A 21,678-nucleotide genomic window follows, 5' to 3' on the forward strand; every position below is an offset into this window, starting at 1 on the left:
GTTGACCTCTCTTGCACTGGCATTGCAAGCACAGGGCGTGCAGCACTCAGAGTCTCTTCTTTCCTAAGGTCCTAAATGTCTAACTCAGGTCCTCTTACTTGTAGAGCAGTTACTTTCCTTTGTCTCCCAAGCCTTCAAAATGAGAGGCAGTGACAGGCAGATCTTTGGGTTGCTGTTGTTTAGCCACAGGTCCCAGTGAGATATTCTGTTTCAGCAAACAAGGTGAGCAAGAACGCTTACTGTACAAGACAGAGGACCTAAGTTTGAGGTATTACCATTAAAGTTAAAAGAAAAAAAAATTCTGGTGTGGCTGCATGCTTGTAACCCCAATGTTGAGGGACAGGATTGATGGGACTTGTTGATTGCCACTCTAGCTGGGAAAGATCTAAACAATAACAACAAAGAAAATAAGATGGAATAGCTCTTAAGGATTGATAACTGAGGCCGACTTTTGACCTCTTCATGTATTGTACACCTGCACACACAAACATCTACAAATACAAACCCTGTGACAAACACACACAAGCACATACATAGAAAAGGAAAGGAATAAAAAAGAAATGGACTGGGGCTGGAGAGATGCCTCAGCGGTTAAGAGCACTGACTGCTCTTTCAAAGGACCTGGGTTCAATTCCCAGCACCCACATGGCAGCTCACAACTGTCTGAAAATGCAGTTCTATGAGATCTGATACCTTCACACCAATGCATATAAAAATAAAGTTAGATAAATCATTAAAAAATATTAAATAAAAGAAATGGACTTTCTAGGAATGTTCTGTGCTAGTCTTTCTCTTTCTCTCCCCCTTTACATACCTTTATTTCTAGTGATCTGAAAAATGCTTCTTTAAAAAAGTTCTTTAATTGGTGTGCTCATGGTGAACATCTCAGGTAGAGGGAGGCGTATCTGAGTTTAAGGTTAGTCTGGTCTATATAGTGAGTTTTAGGACAGCCATAGCTTTGTAATAGAAAGACTTTATCTTGAAAACAAACAAACAACAAATACAAATAAAAAAACAAAAAAGCCCCCCCAAATTCTTTGACAATATGATGCATATATATGCTGAGTTTTGGGTATTTTCACACATCCTCTATTATCCTTGTCTAGCCCCTTCTTTCTTCTGCTGAAACCTTTTTTTTCCCAACAATCCTCCTACTTCGATGTCTTTTTCCCCGTTTACTGGCATTGCTTTTAACAGAATAACATAAAAACTTGGAATGAGTGATACATACATATATGATACGAAATAGATATGACAATATAGTTATAGTATATATATATATTGACTTTGGTGAGTATGTGAGTTGGCTCATAGGAAACAAGAATGAAGAAATTGTTAAAATGAAATGATTTTGTATGTGTGTTTGTATATATAAGATTTTGAGGGCTGGAGAGATGTCTCAGAGGTTAAGAACATTGCCTGCTCTTCCGAAGGTCCTGAGTTCATTTCCGGGCAACCACATGGAGGCTCACAACCATCTATAATGAGGTCTGGTGCCCTCTTCTGGCCTGCAGACATATGCACAGACAGAATGTTGTATACATAATAAATAAATAAAAAATATTTTTAAAAAATTTTGAGTAACATGAAGACAATTCATTTATTTGTATTAATAACCATTTTGTGATTTTTAAGATAAATATGTCATATTGGTATGGCTTGTTTTTTGATAGTTGATATCCTTATCTCATTTTTTGTTGTTTCAGAATCATAGACCAGTCAAGCAATGTGGAGATAGCATCTTTCCCAATTTATAAGGTGCTATTCTGTGCACGTGGGCATGATGGGACAATGGAGAGCAACTGCTTTGCATTTACAGAGAGTTCTCATGGTTCAGAGGACTTTCAGATACATGTTTTCTCCTGTGAAATTAAAGAGGCAGTAAGTATGATATAGTGTAGCAATTTTCTTGAGTTAAATTAGGATTTTTTGAACTCTTGATTTCCCTGTCATAGAAAGACATATATAAACTAGACATTATATAAACTTGGAGTCTGTAGCAACCATGTTAATATTTGCATTGGCATGGCACCGACTATAGAAAGCTAAGTCTGACTGGGCATTAGTGGCACACACCTTTAATACCAGCACCAGGGAGGCAGGTGGATGTCTGTGAGTTCAAGACAAGACCAGCGTGGTATACAAGAGCGAGTTCCAGGACAGACTCTGTACTAGGACAGGCTCTGTAAATGTTGTGCTTTGTGTATGAACATGATATTGTAGTTAGAGCATGCATAGTAGAACATGCCACTTGGGAAATTGTCCTTCTACCCTACCATTGTAATATTTGCTTATGCTCAGAAAGGATGAGTATTTTTGTGACTTTTCTTATTTTGCTCAGGTTCATTTGTCCAAATGGCTTTTAAAAAATGCATCTTCAGTGCCCGATTTTCTGCTGGGCTTGATAGTTGTGTAATGCTTTTACTTACATAGTATACTGACATTATTTCTTAGATCTCTTTTGATTTCACTGGTGATTCCTGTTTATAACTTTAAGCCTTGAATTCATTCTTGAGTTGGCACAGTAAAAATATACAGATGCTTTCATAGAGTTAGGGGAACTTCTCTTTTGAAGATTTCAGTATATTCTTAGCAGTTATTATTAATTAGTGATTTATTTTTCATTGGAATAAAAGTTCAGAATCAAATATCTGCAAATGCGTTCTTTTCTGAGTTTACCGACTCGTCCCTGCGCTACAAATTGTATTAGTTTAGTACTTGAAACTATTTCAAAGGTTTTGAAAAGTAGGTTTGTGTGAACAATTTTTCAGATATGCTCATTTTTTTAAAATTTAAAAGGTCAACAGAAACAGCTAAAAGCAGCACCATTTTAGTCTTTATTTATCATGCAGCATGTACATATAGTTTTAATTATAGACACTTATGACCACAACACAAGAATTCATAGATACATAGATCTTTGTGAGTTTAATACGAAATATGATTGGTGTGCTATTTCTTATGCCATAGTAATTATTTGGCTTTACACTAAAACATGTGGAAACATATAATTTATATTGTAACTATAGAAATTCTCTGCCAGAATTCATGACTTAATGAAACTTCAAGTTGTTAATTTGCTTTTTCAGGTAAAGCCTTAATCTGTTTCCTCCTAAAATTTAAGTCTGTAATATATACTCACTACTTTCTGAAAAACTGTGGTTGACAAGAGTGAGTTGGTCCAAATGTGCTAATATTTTATTTAGACACGAATGTAAGTATGTTGAAAGAATACATGGGTTTTTGTGAGTAAGAGGACCATTTGTGATCCTTATACACTTCACTGCAGAGTTGGGGAAACAGATTGGTAGAGTCCCGGCATTTCATGTTGACAGCTGTCACTTAATAAACCTGTATGGTTACTGGATCACTGTTGCTGAACAGCAAGGGGATGAACTCTGAAGAATTGAAGAACTTGCTGCTTGAGAGATGGAAATCTGCCCTAGGAGGAAACTGAAAGGGAACCTTATTGCAAGCATATACTGATGGTATGTATGCAACTCTCTTTGGGGATTATAACGGCTATTTATTTATGAATGTAGGAGATGTTCTTTGTTTAAGAGCTTTTAATAGTTGGGTGGTCAGTGGGAAAACATATGAAATTCATGATAATTTTGGAGATACCGCTGTCCATTATATTTCTAGACAGTGTATTGCTGGTTGTAAGAAAGTGATTTTCATGTATTAGTTTTTAAAAAAACACATTTTTGAAAGTGTTTTATTTTCATTCATTGCTGATAAAAATATATTGTTTGAAAAAGAAAGTACAGGACTCTGGCTATTAAACTTTATTGAGAAGGAAAATTTCTAGATGTTGAGTAACCCAGTGTATATAGAGAGCTTATACCAGACATTGTAGGGAGCATCTACTTGATTGATGCTCATAGCATACCATGGTTTGTATGTGTAGGATTTTTTTTTAGACAACTGACTTTATATTTGCCTAGAAAAGCCTTAATATGCTTTTTGTCCAGGCATATTACTAATACCTTTATATTTAATTCAAAAAATGTTCTGGTTTAGATGATATTTTGTGTGGTTACCTTTTGCTTGATCCAAGACAAAGAGAATGGATAAAAGAGCTGGGTTTAAAAGTCTTTCTCTCAGAAGCACTATATATTTTCAGCAACAATTTTCTTGTTTAAATGTTGTAAAAAGTAGGGGCCAAAGAGATGGCTCAGTGGAAAAGCGTGCTTGCTGCTAAGGCTGACTACTTCAGTTTGAGCTCTCACACCTATAAGTGGACCTATCCTCTGCCTTCCACTCACATGTGCAACACACACACACGCACACACACACACACACGGGAGGGGGGGAGGAGAGAAATAATGTAACAAAAGGTAAAATTAAAAAAAGGTAAAACATAAATGTAAGCTTTTGTTTCTCATTGTGTTTTGAAAGTAGATTTATTAGATGTATAGCTTGCATTTCAGTTATACTTGTGGTTTACTCAAGTCTTTACATAATCTGTCAACATCTTTCTTGCTTTATCCAAAAAAATAAAAAAATATAATGTAATTCCACTTTAAGTTGATCTGAAATCTTTTAGTTATCTGTTTCCCAGGGGTTATCTGTTTTGTGGTAAAGGGACAAATACTATTTGAGTCCTTTTTGGTAGGCACAAAGAACTTAGGGACTAAAGGACAGTTTATCACTTATGCATGATGTGTAGCAATGACATTAATTAATTTCTCTTCCCTTTCTTTCTCCCTAAGGTTCCTGGATGGTACCTGAAGGTTTTTCTCTGACAGGGAAGCAGATACTTCTTCAAGCAATAACAGCATGTCTTTTACCAGCTGTCCTCTTATTTCGCCATGAATGTCTTCAAGCAGCAAATACCAAGAGTGGAGAAGGGTGCCCAGCAAGAGTGATGACTCTCTTGGACACTGTGATATCAGGATATATTTGACTATTGTCCTGGGTAGTCTTCTGTAGGACCCTATTGGACTGGATCTTTGTAACATAATTGGACAGTCCAACCAGATGTATCTTAATGTCTGTGATCTTTGTACAGGGAGAATAATGCAAGATTTCTGCTGATGTATTGCAGACAAATCAAAATGTCAGAAGTAGTGAAAAAATGATAAGGATTTGCCCATGCTTCTTGTATCTTTGTGGATATGGTACAGAGAGCTTTAAAAGAATACTTTAAAGGGCATTGGTAATGCTAAGATATACGCCTTCCCATTTGTGTGTGATTATGGGATATGTCCCTGTAAGTATTCATTTGTGTGTGTATATATGTATTTGAAGGTGTAATATACCTGTGGTCTCAATTTTCCTAGTTATAGGATTTATAAGTACCCATGCCCAGCTGTATAGTATTTTTTTCTAAAATTCTTCATTTTGGCCATTTTCAATGATAATGCATTTGAGCAAGTTGTAAAATTACAAGTTGTTAAATAAAAATTGGTAAAAGGTTTTTTTTTTTTTTGTTTTTTTAGATAGGGTCTCAGTAGATAGCCCTTGCTGATCTGGAACTCACTATGTAGCCCATAGAAATCTTCCTCCCTCTACTTCCCAAGTACTGGGATTAAAACAATGTGCTAAATATACCTGATCACATGCTTGTCTCATATTTTTATGTTCATTTTTTTTTTTTTTGAGACAGGGTTTTCCTGTGTAGCTTTGATTGTCCTGGAACTCACTCTGTAGACAAAATTGTCCGGAACTCCTAGAGATCCTCCAAGTGCTGGGATTAAAGACATGTGTCACCACCACCCAGCACTTTTTTTTTTTTTTTTTTGAGACAGGGTTTCTTTGTATATTCTTGGCTGTTCTGGACTACCTCTGTAGACCAGGCTGGCCTCAAACTCACAGAGATCTGCCTGCCTCTGTCCCTTGAGTGCTGGAATAAAAGGCATGTGCCACCACTGCCAGATTTGAATGAACATTTCTTGGTAGTATTTCTAAAGAATAGATTGTTTCATGAATTTTAATGGAAAAATTTTATATTTGAAAAAGAAAATATATTTAAGTATGTACCTCTGTCACTTAATAGCATCATTTGAACTTTAGCTGTATAATATTTACTAATTGGAAAATATTGAAATAAAGAAGATAAAGCTATCCAAGCTCTATCATAGGATTGTAGGTTATCCGTAGTACCAGATGTCTATGTATTACATCCCCACCTCCAGTAGCAGCAGATACCTAATTTTATGTCTAATGTTTTCTGCAGATACTTTCTGTGGAAACAATCCTACTGTACTATTTGTCAATAAATCTTTGCCTTGCACACAAGTGTCAATTTTAGATTGTTTTTGTGTGTATATGCTTTAATAATGTGCCATGTATTGAAGTGTTTGCTATGATATGTATTTTCAATTTACTTTATATAGTATATAGTGCTCAAAGAACTGATGTTAGTAATCACTGTTTCTGAACTTTGCTGATCTTTGTGTCACTTTTGTTCTATTCACTGACTCTAGAATTCACATATAATTTTAACCCTTTTGGTGGAAATAGCAATTTGTGAGACATGGCATTTAAATTAATGGGCTACATTATAGTGAAATTTAAAACTTAAACTAACATTTCTGATTTTGACTGACCTAATGATTCTTTCTTGGTCAATATAAACACATCTTATTTGTATTCATTTGAATATGTTTTATATTCTTCAATGTATTTTCATAGCACCTAAAATGTTACTTTGTGCACAGAAAATGCTCAAAAATTTAATAAGTTATTGTTTTCATTGAAAAAGACTTGTCTCTACTTCTATTAATACCAGTTCTTTACTACTTTTATCATTTTCACTTGTTTATACCAGATCATAGGGGTTAGCTAAAATACTGTATAGTTATGAATGTTGTGCTATAAATATGGATCTACTGTTAATATTCACTATATAGGTTTGCAGTGATATTTCTATAGCACTGTTAGTGTTAAAATATTAAGTAGTTGATTTAAGAATTGATTTGATATTTGAAAAGTAGTTTAGGGTAATCAAAAAATAGGGAAGTCAAAATGTGACTGTATGAGTTTGAGGATAGCTTATTTTAAATTGTAGGATGATTGTGTATATATAAATATATACATACACATAAACATATATATGTACATATATATTCAGGAAGAAGTTAACTTCCAGAATATATGAATTAAGCAAAACAGAAAAATGAAGTAGCATATTTTATTTGAAGTAACAAGTGGCATTTTAAAGTGCTGAGGTCAGTTGTAGTACCTTGCTTATGCTCAGGGCACACTGAGCTACAATTGCAGCTCAACAATTTCTTCTATTTAAAGGAGTATTTTTGCTTTAAGAAAATTTTAAAAATGGTTATCGAGGTTAATATGTTCATTGATAATTTGACTTTCAAATTGAGAAATTTGTTAATATTCAGTAAAATCTTACTTATGTTTCCTAAGGTGAGGTATTAAAAATAGGATCCTTGTTTGACTCCTCTCATCCCAACCTATTTTTATTGTTCAAACCATGTGTTGATGGACTGTGAGATTGGAAGTCTTTGGTGTTTCTAGTGCATAGTTTGAGATGTTAGTTCTGACACTTATTGTAAACCCAGGGATGAGAATAGCTTTTGGAAAGTGTTGTATTTATAGTTCCTGCCCACTTTGGGAAAAAATCTGAGTAATAAATGAATATGAAAATACAAATATAATTTCACAGTCACTAGAGTGCCCTAATGCTAATAGAATAGCTTCAAACTTTTTCACTATTTATCCTGGAAATAATTTTTAATACTACAAAACACCAAGTGAAATACCAAAAACTTTTCAAATCATGTTACCATAAACTGCTGTATGCTGAAAGGGGGTAGCTTCATTGCTGTAGCTCAGTATTTAGCTTGTTGAAGCTGAGGGAGTTCCATAGAGAAACTGAAGACTTTAACTAAAACCTTGTTCGTGAATATTCATTGAAAGATGTAGATTCCACCTTCATTTTTGCTTTCATTGCAATATTTTGTTGCCTAGAGACATTTACAAATGAATATAGTTTCTTTTGTGAACTTAGTTCAGTTTATCCTTTTTTGACACGGGTTTTTATAGCCAAGCCTAATATTCAACTAGTGACAGTTCTGTTTCAGCCCTTCTAATGCTGGGGAGTAGAGCTGTGAGCCAACTGTACCTGACTTTAAAAAAATACGTATTTAAACTGGGCAGTGGTAGCACATACCTTTAATCCCTGTTCCCAGGAGGCAGAGGTAGGCAGAGCTCTGTGAGATTGAGGCCAGCCTGGTCTACAGAGCAATTTCCAGGACAGCCAGCCAGAGCTACACAGAGAAATCCTGTCTCAGAAATATTTATATTTATCTGATTGCCTGTGCATCTGTGCACCATGTCATGCAGGAGTCTGCAGATTCCAGAAGAGGTTGTGGATCTCCTGGAACTGGGATTATAGACAGATGTGAGGACACGTGGGGGTGTTGGGAACCAAACTTGAGTCCTCTGCAAAAGCAACAAGTACTCTTAACCACTGAACCATCCTGGATTTTTGTTTTAAAAGTTCATTTTTACCGGGTGGTAGTGGTGCATACCTTTAATCCCAGCACTAAGGAGGCAGAGGCAGGTGGATCTCTTTGAGTTTGAGGCCAGCCTGGGCTACAAGAGCTAGTTCCAGGACAGGCTACAAAGCTATTGAGAAACCCTGTCTCAAAAAACAAAAAAACAAAAAAGAAAAAGAAAAAAAATCCTTTTTATTAACTTTTTAAATATTAGAGTTTAAAGAAACAAAGCAAGAATATTTGACAGAAAAAGAAAAGAAAAAAAAACTAAAAAAAACCCAAACAACAACAAAAGAATATTTGACAGACAGCTATTAAGTTAAACAGTTCTTTCTTAGTGAGGCTAGTCTTGTTCAATATGAGTACACTTGGGCATATTTATGTAGTTTTGGTTCACACATAGGCATTAATTCATTGATCCTGAGTCTCTACTACTCTGTGAGAACAAGTCTTTGATAATAGAGAACTGATGAAAACAGTGCAACTTCCTTTAAAAATCATCAGAACTCTAGACGCTACCTAGTCACTTTACTGGTTTACAGAAAGTCTTGCAAAACCCATTGGCTTGTTTTGTAAGATTAGTCAAATTATCAAGTGGAGTGCTATGTCTGAACTGAGTTGGTCAACAAACTCACTGTATCTGAAGCTGTATATATAAGAGATTTGTACTGACTGATGATAGCAAATAATATCTATTTTCTACAATAGAACAATCTTTCATGTATCTGCCACCCAAAAGACCCCTGCTCTCCCCCGTGACAAATGTGTTGTACAGTTTCTTGGAATGTTGCATTGTGTTCATTAGATAACATCATCTAGGAAAACCTTTCAAAGAAAATATTCCCTAATAATGAAATGCTCGTGTTTTGTGCATTTTGTTAGTAAGAGAGGTTCTGAATCTCAGTTAACAGTGCTGACTCGCTGTCATTCCTGAGTGCACCTGAACCTGCTACTGGTGTTCATTCTCACATTCCAGTTCCTAGCTTTAGCTCTTTAATACTAGTTGCCTTCAGGTCTCTAGGGTTTATATTGATAGTGTCTACAGTGAATCTTAACTGTGTAGGTGTAAAAATATCCATCATACTTGAACTTAGTTTGTGAAATGATGCATTACTGTTGACTTCATATACTTAAACCTTCCATGGAATTAGTGTGCTTTTTGAGGAATACTTTAGTTGAGAAATGCTTATACTGTATTTACTTTCAAATTGTGGGTATGGAAAGTTATAGGCTTTCAGAATGGGAGAGAAGACTATCACAGTTCATTTAGTGCTTTGGTCTAATTACATTTCTATTTTTACTTTTTTAGGTAAGCAGAATTTTATATAGTTTCTGTACTGCATTCAAACGTTCTTCCAGACAAGTGTCTGATGTTAAAGATTCAATCATCCCGACCCCGGACAGTGATGTATTTACCTTTAGTGTCTCCTTGGAGGTAAAAGAAGATGATGGAAAAGGAAACTTTAGGTGAGAATATCTGAAAAGAAAGCATTGTGTCTGTAATACAGTATTCACTAGCATACCTTCTAGACACCAGATCGTGTTTGTACAAGGTTTTAGACAGGCCCAGAAATATTCGACTGGTGAATAATTATAGTTCACTCTTCTCACACTTCTCTCATGGTCACACAGTTTTTTTACTGATAAAAAAATCTGATATTATAGAACATTAAAATCATAAAAACAGGGCACAGGCTGTAATTTTATCAGCTATGGAGAATCACTTTTTGTTAAAAGTGCTAATTTATTCTCCATTTTCTTATTTATTTTTAACTTTTTTTTTGAGATGAGGTCTCATTGTAGCATGGGCTGGGTTTGACCTCTATATAGCTGAAGCTCGTCTTGAACTTCTGATTTTCCTGAGTCTAATCCCTGAGTGCTAGGATTATAAATGTGTCACTCGCCACTTTCAGCTAGTTAATTTTTCTCCTTTATTGTATTTGTAGGGAAAATTTTACAGCTATTTATATACATTTTTCCTCTTTCAATTTTTTTTATTATTTTTTAAAATTAAAGCTTTAAAAAGATGTATTTATTTTATGTGTATGATTACTTTGCCTGTGAGTATGTTTGTAAAATGTACATGCCTGGTATTCACGGAGGTCAAAAGAGGGCATTGGATCCAGTGGGACTGGAGTTACAGATGGTTGTGAGCTGCCAGGTCAGAATTGAACCTGGGTCCTCTGCAAGAGCAACAAGTGCTCTTAATTGCTTATCCAGCCCTCTATCCCCTTATAGAAATATTTTTCACCAAAAATGTTTTTAGTGGTTGCTGTTAGCATATTATATGGTTTGATCATCATTTAACTTTTTTCTATTATATATTAAAATGTTTTTTTCCAGTTAAAAAGTGAACAGTTAATAGGAAATGGCCTATTTAACAATTACTTATATACCTTAACAATGTCTTAATTTTTTATTTTTTTATCTTTTGATTCAGGGTCTTACTGCATAGCTCTTGGCTGGACTTGAACTCAAACTCATGGAGGCTGGCCTGGCCCTGCCTTCCAAGTGCTGGGATTAAAATGTGCACTACCACACTCAGCCTTTAGTTGTAACCATAATTGCCAGATACTTATGTGTATTTTTTACCAATAAAAAAGTGAATGTCAGATTAAATAAGTTTCTGGAAGCATTTTTCTTTTCTGACAGGGCAACCTGTATTTTAAGTTTTATTTGTTCATTATGAGAATATTTACTTTATCCTTTGTTAGACTTTGATTAACTTTCTGTATATGATTTGTATCTTTTTTGTCCATCTTTTATTTATATTTACTTGGATATGTTAAAGTAGTCTTAAATTCTTGATATTTAAAAGGATAAAGTGTTCCTTACTGTTTTTTTTCTTGGTTTAATTATGGTACAGGTGCTCATGACCACCCAGCAGCTGAACCAGAATATGACAGTCTTTAAAAATTAAATAAGCAGTATTTGAAAATTTGTTCTAATTTAAAAGCTAAATTTGAAATTATGTTTTCATAGTTTTAAATACTGCATTGATCTTGATTGAGAGATAAAATTAGAAAGATTTTGCAATTCATGTTCAAAATTTCTATGAGTTTTATTTTGCTGGTTGCCAAATTTACTGTTCTCTACTTGTAGTCATGTGAGATTCAGCCTGACTTAAGAATATATGCCTGGTGATGGGGGCATACACCTGTAATCCCAGCATTTGTGAGGCAGAGACAGGCAGATCTCTGAGTTCCAGACCAGCCTGGTTTATACACTGAGTTCTAAGACAACAAACCAACAAGAAAGAATATAATGTTCTTGGCTTAATACTTTGTTGTTTTGTTCTCATTTTAGACGGTGTTATTTTATTCTACCATTATATCACTGATTTTTGTTCTTTTTGAATATTTCAGTCCTGTGCCTAAGGATAGAGATAAATTTTATTTCAAAATAAAGCAAGGAGTAGAGAAGAAGGTTGTGATTACAGTTCAGCAACTTTCTAACAAAGAATTAGCTATTGAGAGGTAAGTAGCTTGTTCTTATGTCATAGCTCAGACTGGGATTGCCATTGTTAACATGTATCAGACGCTTCCTATTGAATCTCAGCTGTACAGCTCACTGTGGTTTTTCAGTGTATCTTGCTTCTGTCTGCCCTGCCCCTCCCACTTCTCCATCTCTCTTACCCTGTACTGCCCCTACAGAGCCCCTTTCACTCTTTAAATCCTTTTTGTTTATATTCTATTTTTATTAACACTTATTTACATGGAGGGAAATTAGTTATTTTATTTTGTATCTTTTAAAGCTTCTGAAATTCCAGCACCTAATGGGAAAATGTTAGAGGAGGGGGCACTTGTTTGTCCTGGCTGCCCAGAACTGAAATAATCACACAGAAACTGTATTAATTAAAACACTGCTTGGCCCATTAGCTCTAGCTTTTTATTGGCTAAGTCCTACATCTTAATTTAACCCATCTCCATTAATCTGTGTATCACCATGAGGTTGTGGCCTACCAGCAAAGTTTCATCATGTCTCCTGCAGCGGATCCGTGGCGTTTCTCTGACTCTGCATTCTTCCTCCCAGCATTCCGTTTAGTTTTTCCCACCTAGCTCTGTTCTTCTACAGCTCTGCTATAGGCCCAAAGCAGTTTCTTTATTAACCCATGAAAGAAACACATAGACAGAAGGACCTTCTACACCAGGAAAGTGTATGTGTATTTATTTATAGGAATGCTTTTAGGTAAGTAAATGTTTTAGAGGGCCAAAAAAATTTTATATAAAGTCACTAACATAATCATTTCTCCCAGAATTTGATTTTAGATGGCAGTTATTATTTATAATGTAATATATTTTTAGTGGTTGACAGAAAACAAAGGAGAAAAATGGACAAGAATATGAATAAAAAAATCGCTGGAAAGTTATTCAGTTCTAAAGTCAATTTACAAATAAAGAAGATTCATGTTAAAGGAACCATATGATATTCAATTACAATATGAAGTAAAGATGGGGATATGAAAAAAGATATTCTTATATTATTAATGGAATTGTCAATTGTTGCATACACTTAAAAACCAAACCAAGCTAGGCAGTAGTGGCAGTCACTCTGAAGAGCAGTTAATTCTGTTAACTGTTGAGTTACCGCTATAGCCCTCTATTTCCTCTTACTTTGAAAGAGAGAAATTGTAAATGTTTGAGACTGTACAAATTTTGTCACAGAATGATTATATTATTTTATTCTACTATAGTAGTATTTCCTCAACTTCTAGATAGCTTTCATTGGTGTGTATTATATATAAACGTTTTCTTCATTTATTACATTTATAGCATACTCATTCGCTCTCCATCTCCTTTCCCTGTGGCCCTCTGATCTTGTTTTTCTCCCCTTCTTCCAAATGGTTCCCATTATACTTTTCCCGCCACTCCCACTATAGATTACAGTTTCCTATAGATGACATATATTTTATGGTTGAATAAGACTCCATTATGTGCGTTTTCTTTATCTATTCATTCATTACAGGCACTTAGGGTTTTTCTGTGATGTTATTAGGAGTAGTGCTGCAGTAAGCGTGGGTGTGCAGGTATCTTTATTGTGTGCTGACTTTTAGTGCTTCATTTCTTTCCAGTTCTACACTAGAATGGTGCAATAGAAGCAGATGGCAGTTCAGTTTCTAGTTTTGTGAGGCACTGCCATAGTGGCTACACTAATTTGCATACTCAAATGTGAATGATCAATTTACTCCTTAGCTCTCTCTCATCCTCACCATTATTTGTTTGTTGTCTTTTTGATGCTAGCCATTCATTTTAGCCGGAGTGAGATGTAATCTTAATGTAGTTTTTATTTGTGTTTACTTGATACCTAAAGAATGATGATCATTTCTTCATGGATTTATTGATCATTTGTACTTACTTTGAGGACTATTCAATTCATTTGCTCGTTCATTGATTGGATTATTTGTTCTGTTTTTTTAAAGTTAGTTTTTATGTATTTTGAAAATTAATCACTTAACAGAGGATAATTAGTAAAACTTTGTCCCATTCTGTGGGTGTCTCTTCATGCCAATGCTTGTCACTTTTGAAGAAGCTTTTTAATGTGTGCAGTCTCATTTGTTAATTCTTGCTATTATATTCTGGTGTATTAGAGTTCCAGTGAGAAAGTCATTGCCTATCCTTACACCTGAAAGTGTTTTCTGCATGTTTTTTTTCCTAATAGCTCAAAATTACAAGGTCTTTGATCCATATTGAGTTGATTTTTCTAGCAGGTGAGATAACTAGCTTGATAATCTCATTCTTTCAATTATATGTTGCATTTAGCAATGGTTAATAAATTCATGCTAAATTCTTTGGTTCCTTTCTCATTCTTTTTGTTAGCTGATCTCTAAGTAGGAATTGGCTTGGGATTGCTTTAGGTTTGCCAAAACAATGCTTTCTTTGACAGAATTAATTATCTGTGACATGGGAGATTTTGTAAATACTTAGTTTAATATGTTTCAAAGAGAAACAAACCTTGCCTTTTATCACGCCCAAACTGTAAATGGTAGAATTTAATTATCCAGTAGGTGGCAGTCTCATCAAGAGAATTCTTACACTAACAAAGTAATTTTTGTAGTAGAAAGACAGTTGGTGTGAAAGAATATACTTCAGGTTACATATTCTCAGTGTGTCTTGTCATGGAGAAAATAAATTTATTTAAAAATCAAATATATAAAAGTCAAAATCAAAATATAAAATTTCAATCACACTTCAAAGTAGAAAGAATAATACACTAAACCCTAGGTGCTCTAGTTTTTTTGTTTGTTTGATAGACTTCAGTTTTTGTTAGGAAAGAAGTCACTTTATCTCTTTGCACTCTTGGGCACCTCATATAGTGATATTTCATATGTTGATATTGATATACTGCAGTTGTCTTTCTCAACCCTTATTAGAAAGTACTATGCTTATTTTAACTCCTAAGACAGTGCTTGAAACACAGTTTTAGAGTTACTTCCCCTCATTTAACACTTTCTGCTCTGAGCAATATTCTAGGCACTGTGACCTATGAGTGTAGATATTATTATGTTGTTTCACAGTTGAGGAAAGTGAGGCATGGCGGTTTAGTGCCTTAACTGTGATAAGACAGATAATTTTTTTTTTTTTTTTTTTTTTTTTGCTTTTTTCGAGACAGGGTTTCTCTGTGGTTTTGGAGCCTGTCCTGGAACTGGCTCTTGTAGACCAGGCTGGTCTCGAACTCACAGAGATCCGCCTGCCTCTGCCTCCCAAGTGCTGGGATTAAAGGCGTGCGCCACCACCGCCCGGCTAAGACAGATAATTTTGAGTTGAGTCTGTCTTCTACTATAATTCATGTTTCTACTTTTCCACTTCTGTTTGCAAATTCAGATAAATGAATGAACTGTATAAAATTTTTATTGCCTAAAATGTCTTGAAATATGAAATACATTATTTAAACCTGTATGTAATAAAATGCTGTATTGTTTGAAGAGATATGAGAACTGTTCCCTGTCTCAACAATTTCTACTATTCTTTCCTTTTCTGGCTTATCCATGTTAGATGTGACATATAAAGCTTTAAGAACTGGACAGAAGATAGAGAACACTAACACTAATTGTTACACTTGTACTTAGTTTTTGATAGCCATTAGACAATTTAGTTGTTTTGGCAGCACATGAGAAAGAAAGATGGTATTATGATTACTCCATTTGTGCAGGTGATGGAGCAGAGGCTTAACAGTAGTAACTCAGGTCACTTGGCCAGAAGCTAGAGATTTAAACAAGGCCATCTGATTTCTGAGTACTGTATTCTTTTTGTTCTTTTTTTATTGATTTATTTTTATTATTTAATTAAAAATTTCCACCTCCTCCCCCCATCCCCCTTTCCCTCCCTCTCCAGTCCAGAGAGCAGTCGGGATTCCCTGCCCTGTGGGAAGTCCAAGGTCCTCCCCCCTCCATCCAGGACTAGGAAGGTGAGCATCCAAACAGACTAGGCTCCCACAAAGTCATTACATGCAGTAGGATCAAAACCCAGTGCCATCGTCCTTGGCTTCTCATTAGCCCTCGTTGTCTACCATGTTCAGAGTCCGGTTTTATCCCATGCTTTTTCAGACCCAGTCTAGCTGACCTTGGTGAGCTCCCAATAGATCAGTCCCACTGTCTCAGTGGAGTGGGTGTACCCCTCGTGGTCCTGACTTCCTTGCTCATGTTCTCCTTCCTTCTGCTCCTCATTTGGACCTTGGGGGAGCATGGGATGGTTGGGATAAAGGAAGGGTGGATATGGGAACAGGGAAGTATATATTCTAATTAAGGGAGTTATCTTAGGGTTGGCAAGAGACTTGACTCTAGAGGGGCTCCTAGGTGTCCAAGGAGATGTCCCCAGTTAGTTCCTTGGGCAGCTGAGGAGAGGGAACCTGAAATGGCCCTATCCTATAGCGGTACTGATGAATATCTTGTATATCACCATGGAACCTTCATCTGGCGATGGATGGAGATAGAGACAGAGACCCACATTGGAGCACTGGATTTGTCTTTTAAAAGGATCTTTTTAATGTTTTCTTGTTAGTCTCCCCTCCTACTCTTCCCATTTCTTATGTCTACTGTTTCAGACCTCTACAGGCTATTTTTTTAATATATGAAAGAATGTGTATTATTTTGTTTTTTTCTGTGTCTGGCTTGTCTTCTTACCAAATTAATGCAAATGACTGCATCTTATTGTGTGTGCGTTTCTATGTGTGCTTGTGTTCATTTGTGTGTAAGTGCACATGTATGAATGTGAAGTCCAGAGATTACCCTCAGGTGTTGTTCTTCAGTGCTGTCTACTTCTCTCCCCCCCCACCCCCCACGAGACAGGGTTTCTCTGTAGCTTTGAAGTCTGTCCTGGAACTAGCTCTTGTAGACCAGGCTGGCCTTGAACTCACAGATTTGCCTGTCTGCCTTCCGAGTGCTGGGATTAAAGGCATGTGCCACCACCACCCAGTGTAACTTGTATTTGTATCTTAAATAATTTTCTGAGACCCTCATAATTTATTTAAGCTTTCATACCTTAAGCTTTCATATCCTCAGACCCTTATATATATATCAGTCACAGATTCTCATATTCTCAAACCTTACATAAACTTTACATTTTAAATTTCTTTCTCAGACCCATAGTCACTTACAGAAACTTCCATGGCTTACTTAAACTTTCATATTTTAGAATAGTTTCTTAGATCCTCAAAACCTGTGTTATTTATATGTGTGTGATATCCATCTAATATATATGTGTATATACATATACACATACATCTAATCATTTATCAGAGACATAAACAGCTACTATTGAGAACAGTAATTTAAAATCATGTCCCTTTAGTGGAAAGTTATAGCTGAAATCTGTTTATTTTTATCTCTTCTGGAATCTGGTAGCAAAGTAAGCTGTTTTGAGACCTAGTAATATCTTTAGGGAAGTGAGGCCTGTGACCTGATCTTTACTTAAAAAGAGAACTGACAAGGCAACTGCAGCCTCTCAAAAGGAACTGGGTGCTTGTATCTCTCAAAGCTACAGTCAGTCAATACCCTCAGAGATCTGAGAAGGATTAATATATATGGGAGTGTGGACCAAACAGCTTCTGAATCTATTAAAAGTGACAGAGACTAGTCTATATTAGTTCAGATAGCAATCCCAGGCTTCCATGTCCTCTTCAGTACTATCTATCTATAGAGGCAGAGGAGTCCTCAGGACAGGAGCATCAGTCTTCAGCTGCCAGGCCTATAATGTGAGAGTTTTTCCTGTGGAGGAGGAACACGGGGAAGACCAACCATACTTTGTCTAGGCAAAGGGGGTCAAGCAATTCTCCAGTGTCCTGCTTTTTTTTTTTTTTTTTTGGTTTTTTGAGACAGGGTTTCTCTGTGGTTTTGGAGCCTGTCCTGGAACTAGCTCTTGTAGACCAGGCTGGTCAGTGTCCTGCTTTTTCACAGTCTGGGCTGGGTCCTGGTAGCTGCTGTTGCATTTGTACATCTCACCCAGTTGTCAGTATTATCAACAATCCTGGTGGAGTTGTTGCGTCATTCCATTTGTTTTCTTTGGAGACCTTAGGAGTGTTTGCTAGGAGCTGGGAGTCCCCATCTGTTATAATAAGTTCTTTATTAAACTTAAAATAAATGCCATATTATGCAGATCTCTGAAGCATTTGAGGACTGTTATTTACATCTGAATAGACAAACTTTGTTTCTAGTTACTTCTTTTAAGTTTAACTTTGAAAACATATACAGGGGCTAAGTAAGGCTTATCCCTGTAATTAATTATATTAGTTCTTAGCATGACTACAGTTGTCGTGGTCCAACCTTGATGGGTTTGTACGTTTCACAGTAGGGGCATGTGGATTATAAATGTTAGGCAGCAAAAAACAGAGATACAAAAGAAAAGACAGAGATATAGGATAGAGTTGGGGGGCAACACAGTGAATACTGAATCCACCCATGTTTATTTTTCATAGGCTTTATATACCCCAATCCAAAGAGGAGGAGAAAGACCTCTCTACCAAAATGCAAGGAACAAAGTGATTATCTTCTCAAAACCCAAAGCATCAAGTAACCACACCTTAGGTCAAAATGTCCTGTTAGTAGCCACACCCTGGGTCAAACTTTCTGTCAGTAACTTTAAAGGAACAAGAATAGGCCTGAACTCTATGACCTTTGTTCAAGGTGGGCTCTGACAAACAGTTAAAGAACTTGATCATCTATAAGATGACTCACCATTAACTTGTGTTCCTTACCAGCCTACAATAAATTAGTAGCTTTCATAAGACTAGGACTTTACATTCCATTCCTGTCAGGTTTAGCCTTAAAATTAATAACTTTGAATTGAAGCTCTTCTAGTATCAAAAATAAAACTTTTTAACATAGATAATGGGCTCAGTAAAGAAAGCAAAATAGCCATTCTGTGGGTGAACATGTAACAAGTTTGCTCCAACCTAAGACTGTCTTTTGAGAAGGCAAGGAATAGTAATAGTAACAGGGGAAAGATCCCCCAGGGCCAAATGGGGACAAGAGAAAGGGGCTTATGAATTGGGGTGTGGCACATGAGTAGGGAATGAGGGAGCCTGTAGGCTAGCACCGCTCTTGACAAGCCATGGGGGCACTTACCTAAATGCCCAACCCTGGGAAAGGGACACTCTCAGGTGACCAGAAACTCCATTGTATAATATATATCTTATTTATTAAATATCTTGTTTATCAAACATACGTTTTAATTTATCTGAATTCTTTAGAAGCATGGATTGAACATTTGACAAAGACATAAGTACTTAGGTGTAAATCTCTAAGTCAGCTTTTGTTAATATGAATAGGCCTTTATAATCTTAAGTTTTCAATCACCATATGGAGTATATATTAAAAAAAGAGTTGAATCACATATACAGTATGTTGTAACAAATATAACTTTACATTTTCTATCACCATAAACAGTCCATTCCAATTCTCCAGTGCTGCTGTTCTAGGTCTGATGGTAACCATTCCCTATATCAAGTATAAAGTTACAGCCATATTTTTCTGAAAAACATCCTTATAAGTATTGCTTTTTGTAGACCAGAGTTCTGCATTTGTTTTGCTTTCATCTTATCAGCACTTTTTTTTTAAGAAACAGGTTTGGAGTTTTCTATGAAACTGTGAATAGCTAAGAGCTCTAGTCTTGTCATTTTATAGAAAGCCAATCATATATAGCCCTGCAACCTGGAGGGCTATGGCATAATGATTAATTATTAACTTGCATTCTTAATTATACATTATATATTTTTAAAAATAAGCCTGACATGGAACCTCAGTCCTCCTCTTTCCTATACAAACATTTTATAGAAGAATCATCAGCTTTGTTTTTTTAAATGAAGAAAACCAACCAGACTTAACATAATGTGGTCAAATCTCATATGCCCTCTGGTTAAGCCAGACATTTAGACAGCTCCTCTTTCCCTTCTCTTCTCTTTGTTTTTGTAGTCTCCTGCCTTTTCTCTTGCTTTTCAGATAACATGAAAACTTGTGTCAAAGTCCTTCTTGTGGTTTACTTCAGTAGACTAGAATATTGTATGGCTATAGTACTTTAAATGAGAACAAAAGCATACATACTCCATAACAAAAATAACTCTAAATTTGCATCAGCACATAAAAACCTGCACCAACATGAAACATCTAAGACTAGCAGTAGTTTTTTCTTACTCTAACCAATAGTAATTTGTAACCAACCCCTGTAAATGTTGAGAAATATTTATAACCAACTGAATGTAAATGACCAAAACTATATAATTTTCTCTGTTTAAGCAAAAGCATCATTTTTCAGAAATATAATATTTTATAACCTGGTTCCAGCAGTTTCTTAGGCAGTGTCAGGACAGGAAGGGCTAAGGGGAAGAAGTTGTGGCAAGAACCTTGGTCCACAGTGAAGAATTTGGCCCAGGAAGGAAGGGAAGGGGGGCACAGCAGCTACACAGGCAGCTTGTGACCAGAGTGACTGCCTGACAGTCAGTATCCTGCAAAAAAAGATGGTCAGCTTCCCTGGTTGCAGGCACTGGCTAAATTGTCACAGCAGGGTCACTGCAGTTTAGCAATCATAGGAGGTTTCTCCCTTTCACCTGCTATGCTCATATCAAGCGTGCCCCCACCCTCTCTGGATAATTAGCCCCAAGTCACTAGCTTGGGCCTGAAAATCCTTGGAATGGTCCAAAATAAGACTCAAGGAAGGAAGTTGAGTTCGACTGACCCACTCCTAAGAGAAGTAGGGAGGTAACTTTACAAACAGACAGAAAGACATGAAAATAATGCCAACAGAAATGTACCAGTATGGTGCACAGAAAAGAAATCAGGAGAAGGCTGATGGAATATCTTCCCAGGGGAGTTCTGGTTGCTGTAAACGGAGACTGCTTGTTCCTGGCTGCTCAGACCCAAATAATCACACAGAAACTGTATTAATTATAATACTGCTATTAATTATAATATTAGCTCAGGCTTCTTATTAACTAACTCTTACATATTAAATTAACCCATTTCTATTAATCAGTGTATCACCATGAGGCTTTGGCCTACCAGTAAGGTTCTGGTGTCTGTCACTTTTGGCAGCTTCATGATATCTCTCTGACTCCACCTGCTCTCTTTCTCTCTTCCAGCCTGTCTATATTCTGCCCTGCTATAGACCAAAGTAGTTTCTTTATTAACCAATGGTAATAAAATATATTCATAGCATACAGAAGGGAATCCCACATTATCGCCCCTTTTCTGTCTAAATGAAAAGGAGGGCTTTAACTTTAACATAGTAAAATTACATATAGCAAAACAGTTATCAAACAAGAATTATTGGTTACAATATTTCTTTGTGAGTCTAAAGTTTCATATCTAATTTATTTCTTATCATAACTTAGGAAAGGTATAACTATCTTCAACTTTATCAAAGACTCCAGAAGGATACAATATTACCTAAGTAAACAGGAAGTGCCTTGTAAACAACTTCCAAAACTCTAGAATTGACAGAGACATCTTGCTGCCTGGACAGTCACTCAAAGTTCTTCTGTAATGTTGGAGCATCTACCTTCAGCCTAAGGCCCATAGTATCTGGTAGACTTTTCCATGAAGCAGGATATTTGAAGATCTATTCTGCCTTGTAAAGGCAAAGTTCATCAGTTGCTTTCTTCTGTGTCCTGCAGAATATCTGGCAGTTTCTTCTGTGAAGCAGGAACCCTGAAGGATCATCCTGTCTTTTGCAAAGTTCAGCAGTCACTTTTTTTTTGTGGGTTCTGCATGTCCAATTTATGC

At 36.0% G+C, this 21,678-nt stretch overlaps 1 protein-coding gene across 4 annotated transcripts in view; it reads left to right on the top strand.

Moving 5' to 3' along the window:
- Positions 1-21,678, top strand: part of Rabgap1l (RAB GTPase activating protein 1 like) — a 659,411-nt gene that overhangs the window by 48,222 nt on the left and 589,511 nt on the right. For all 4 annotated transcript variants that reach the window (XM_057769682.1, XM_057769683.1, XM_057769684.1 and 1 more), the window contains 3 exons: positions 1,707-1,881; positions 9,778-9,935; positions 11,834-11,944. In XM_057769682.1, the coding sequence (XP_057625665.1) occupies positions 1,707-1,881; positions 9,778-9,935; positions 11,834-11,944 (444 nt within the window). The remainder of the gene's footprint in view (positions 1-1,706; positions 1,882-9,777; positions 9,936-11,833; positions 11,945-21,678) is intronic.

This window comes from Chionomys nivalis, chromosome 5 (genome assembly GCF_950005125.1).
Source record: "Chionomys nivalis chromosome 5, mChiNiv1.1, whole genome shotgun sequence".
Taxonomy (NCBI): Eukaryota; Metazoa; Chordata; class Mammalia; order Rodentia; family Cricetidae; genus Chionomys; species Chionomys nivalis.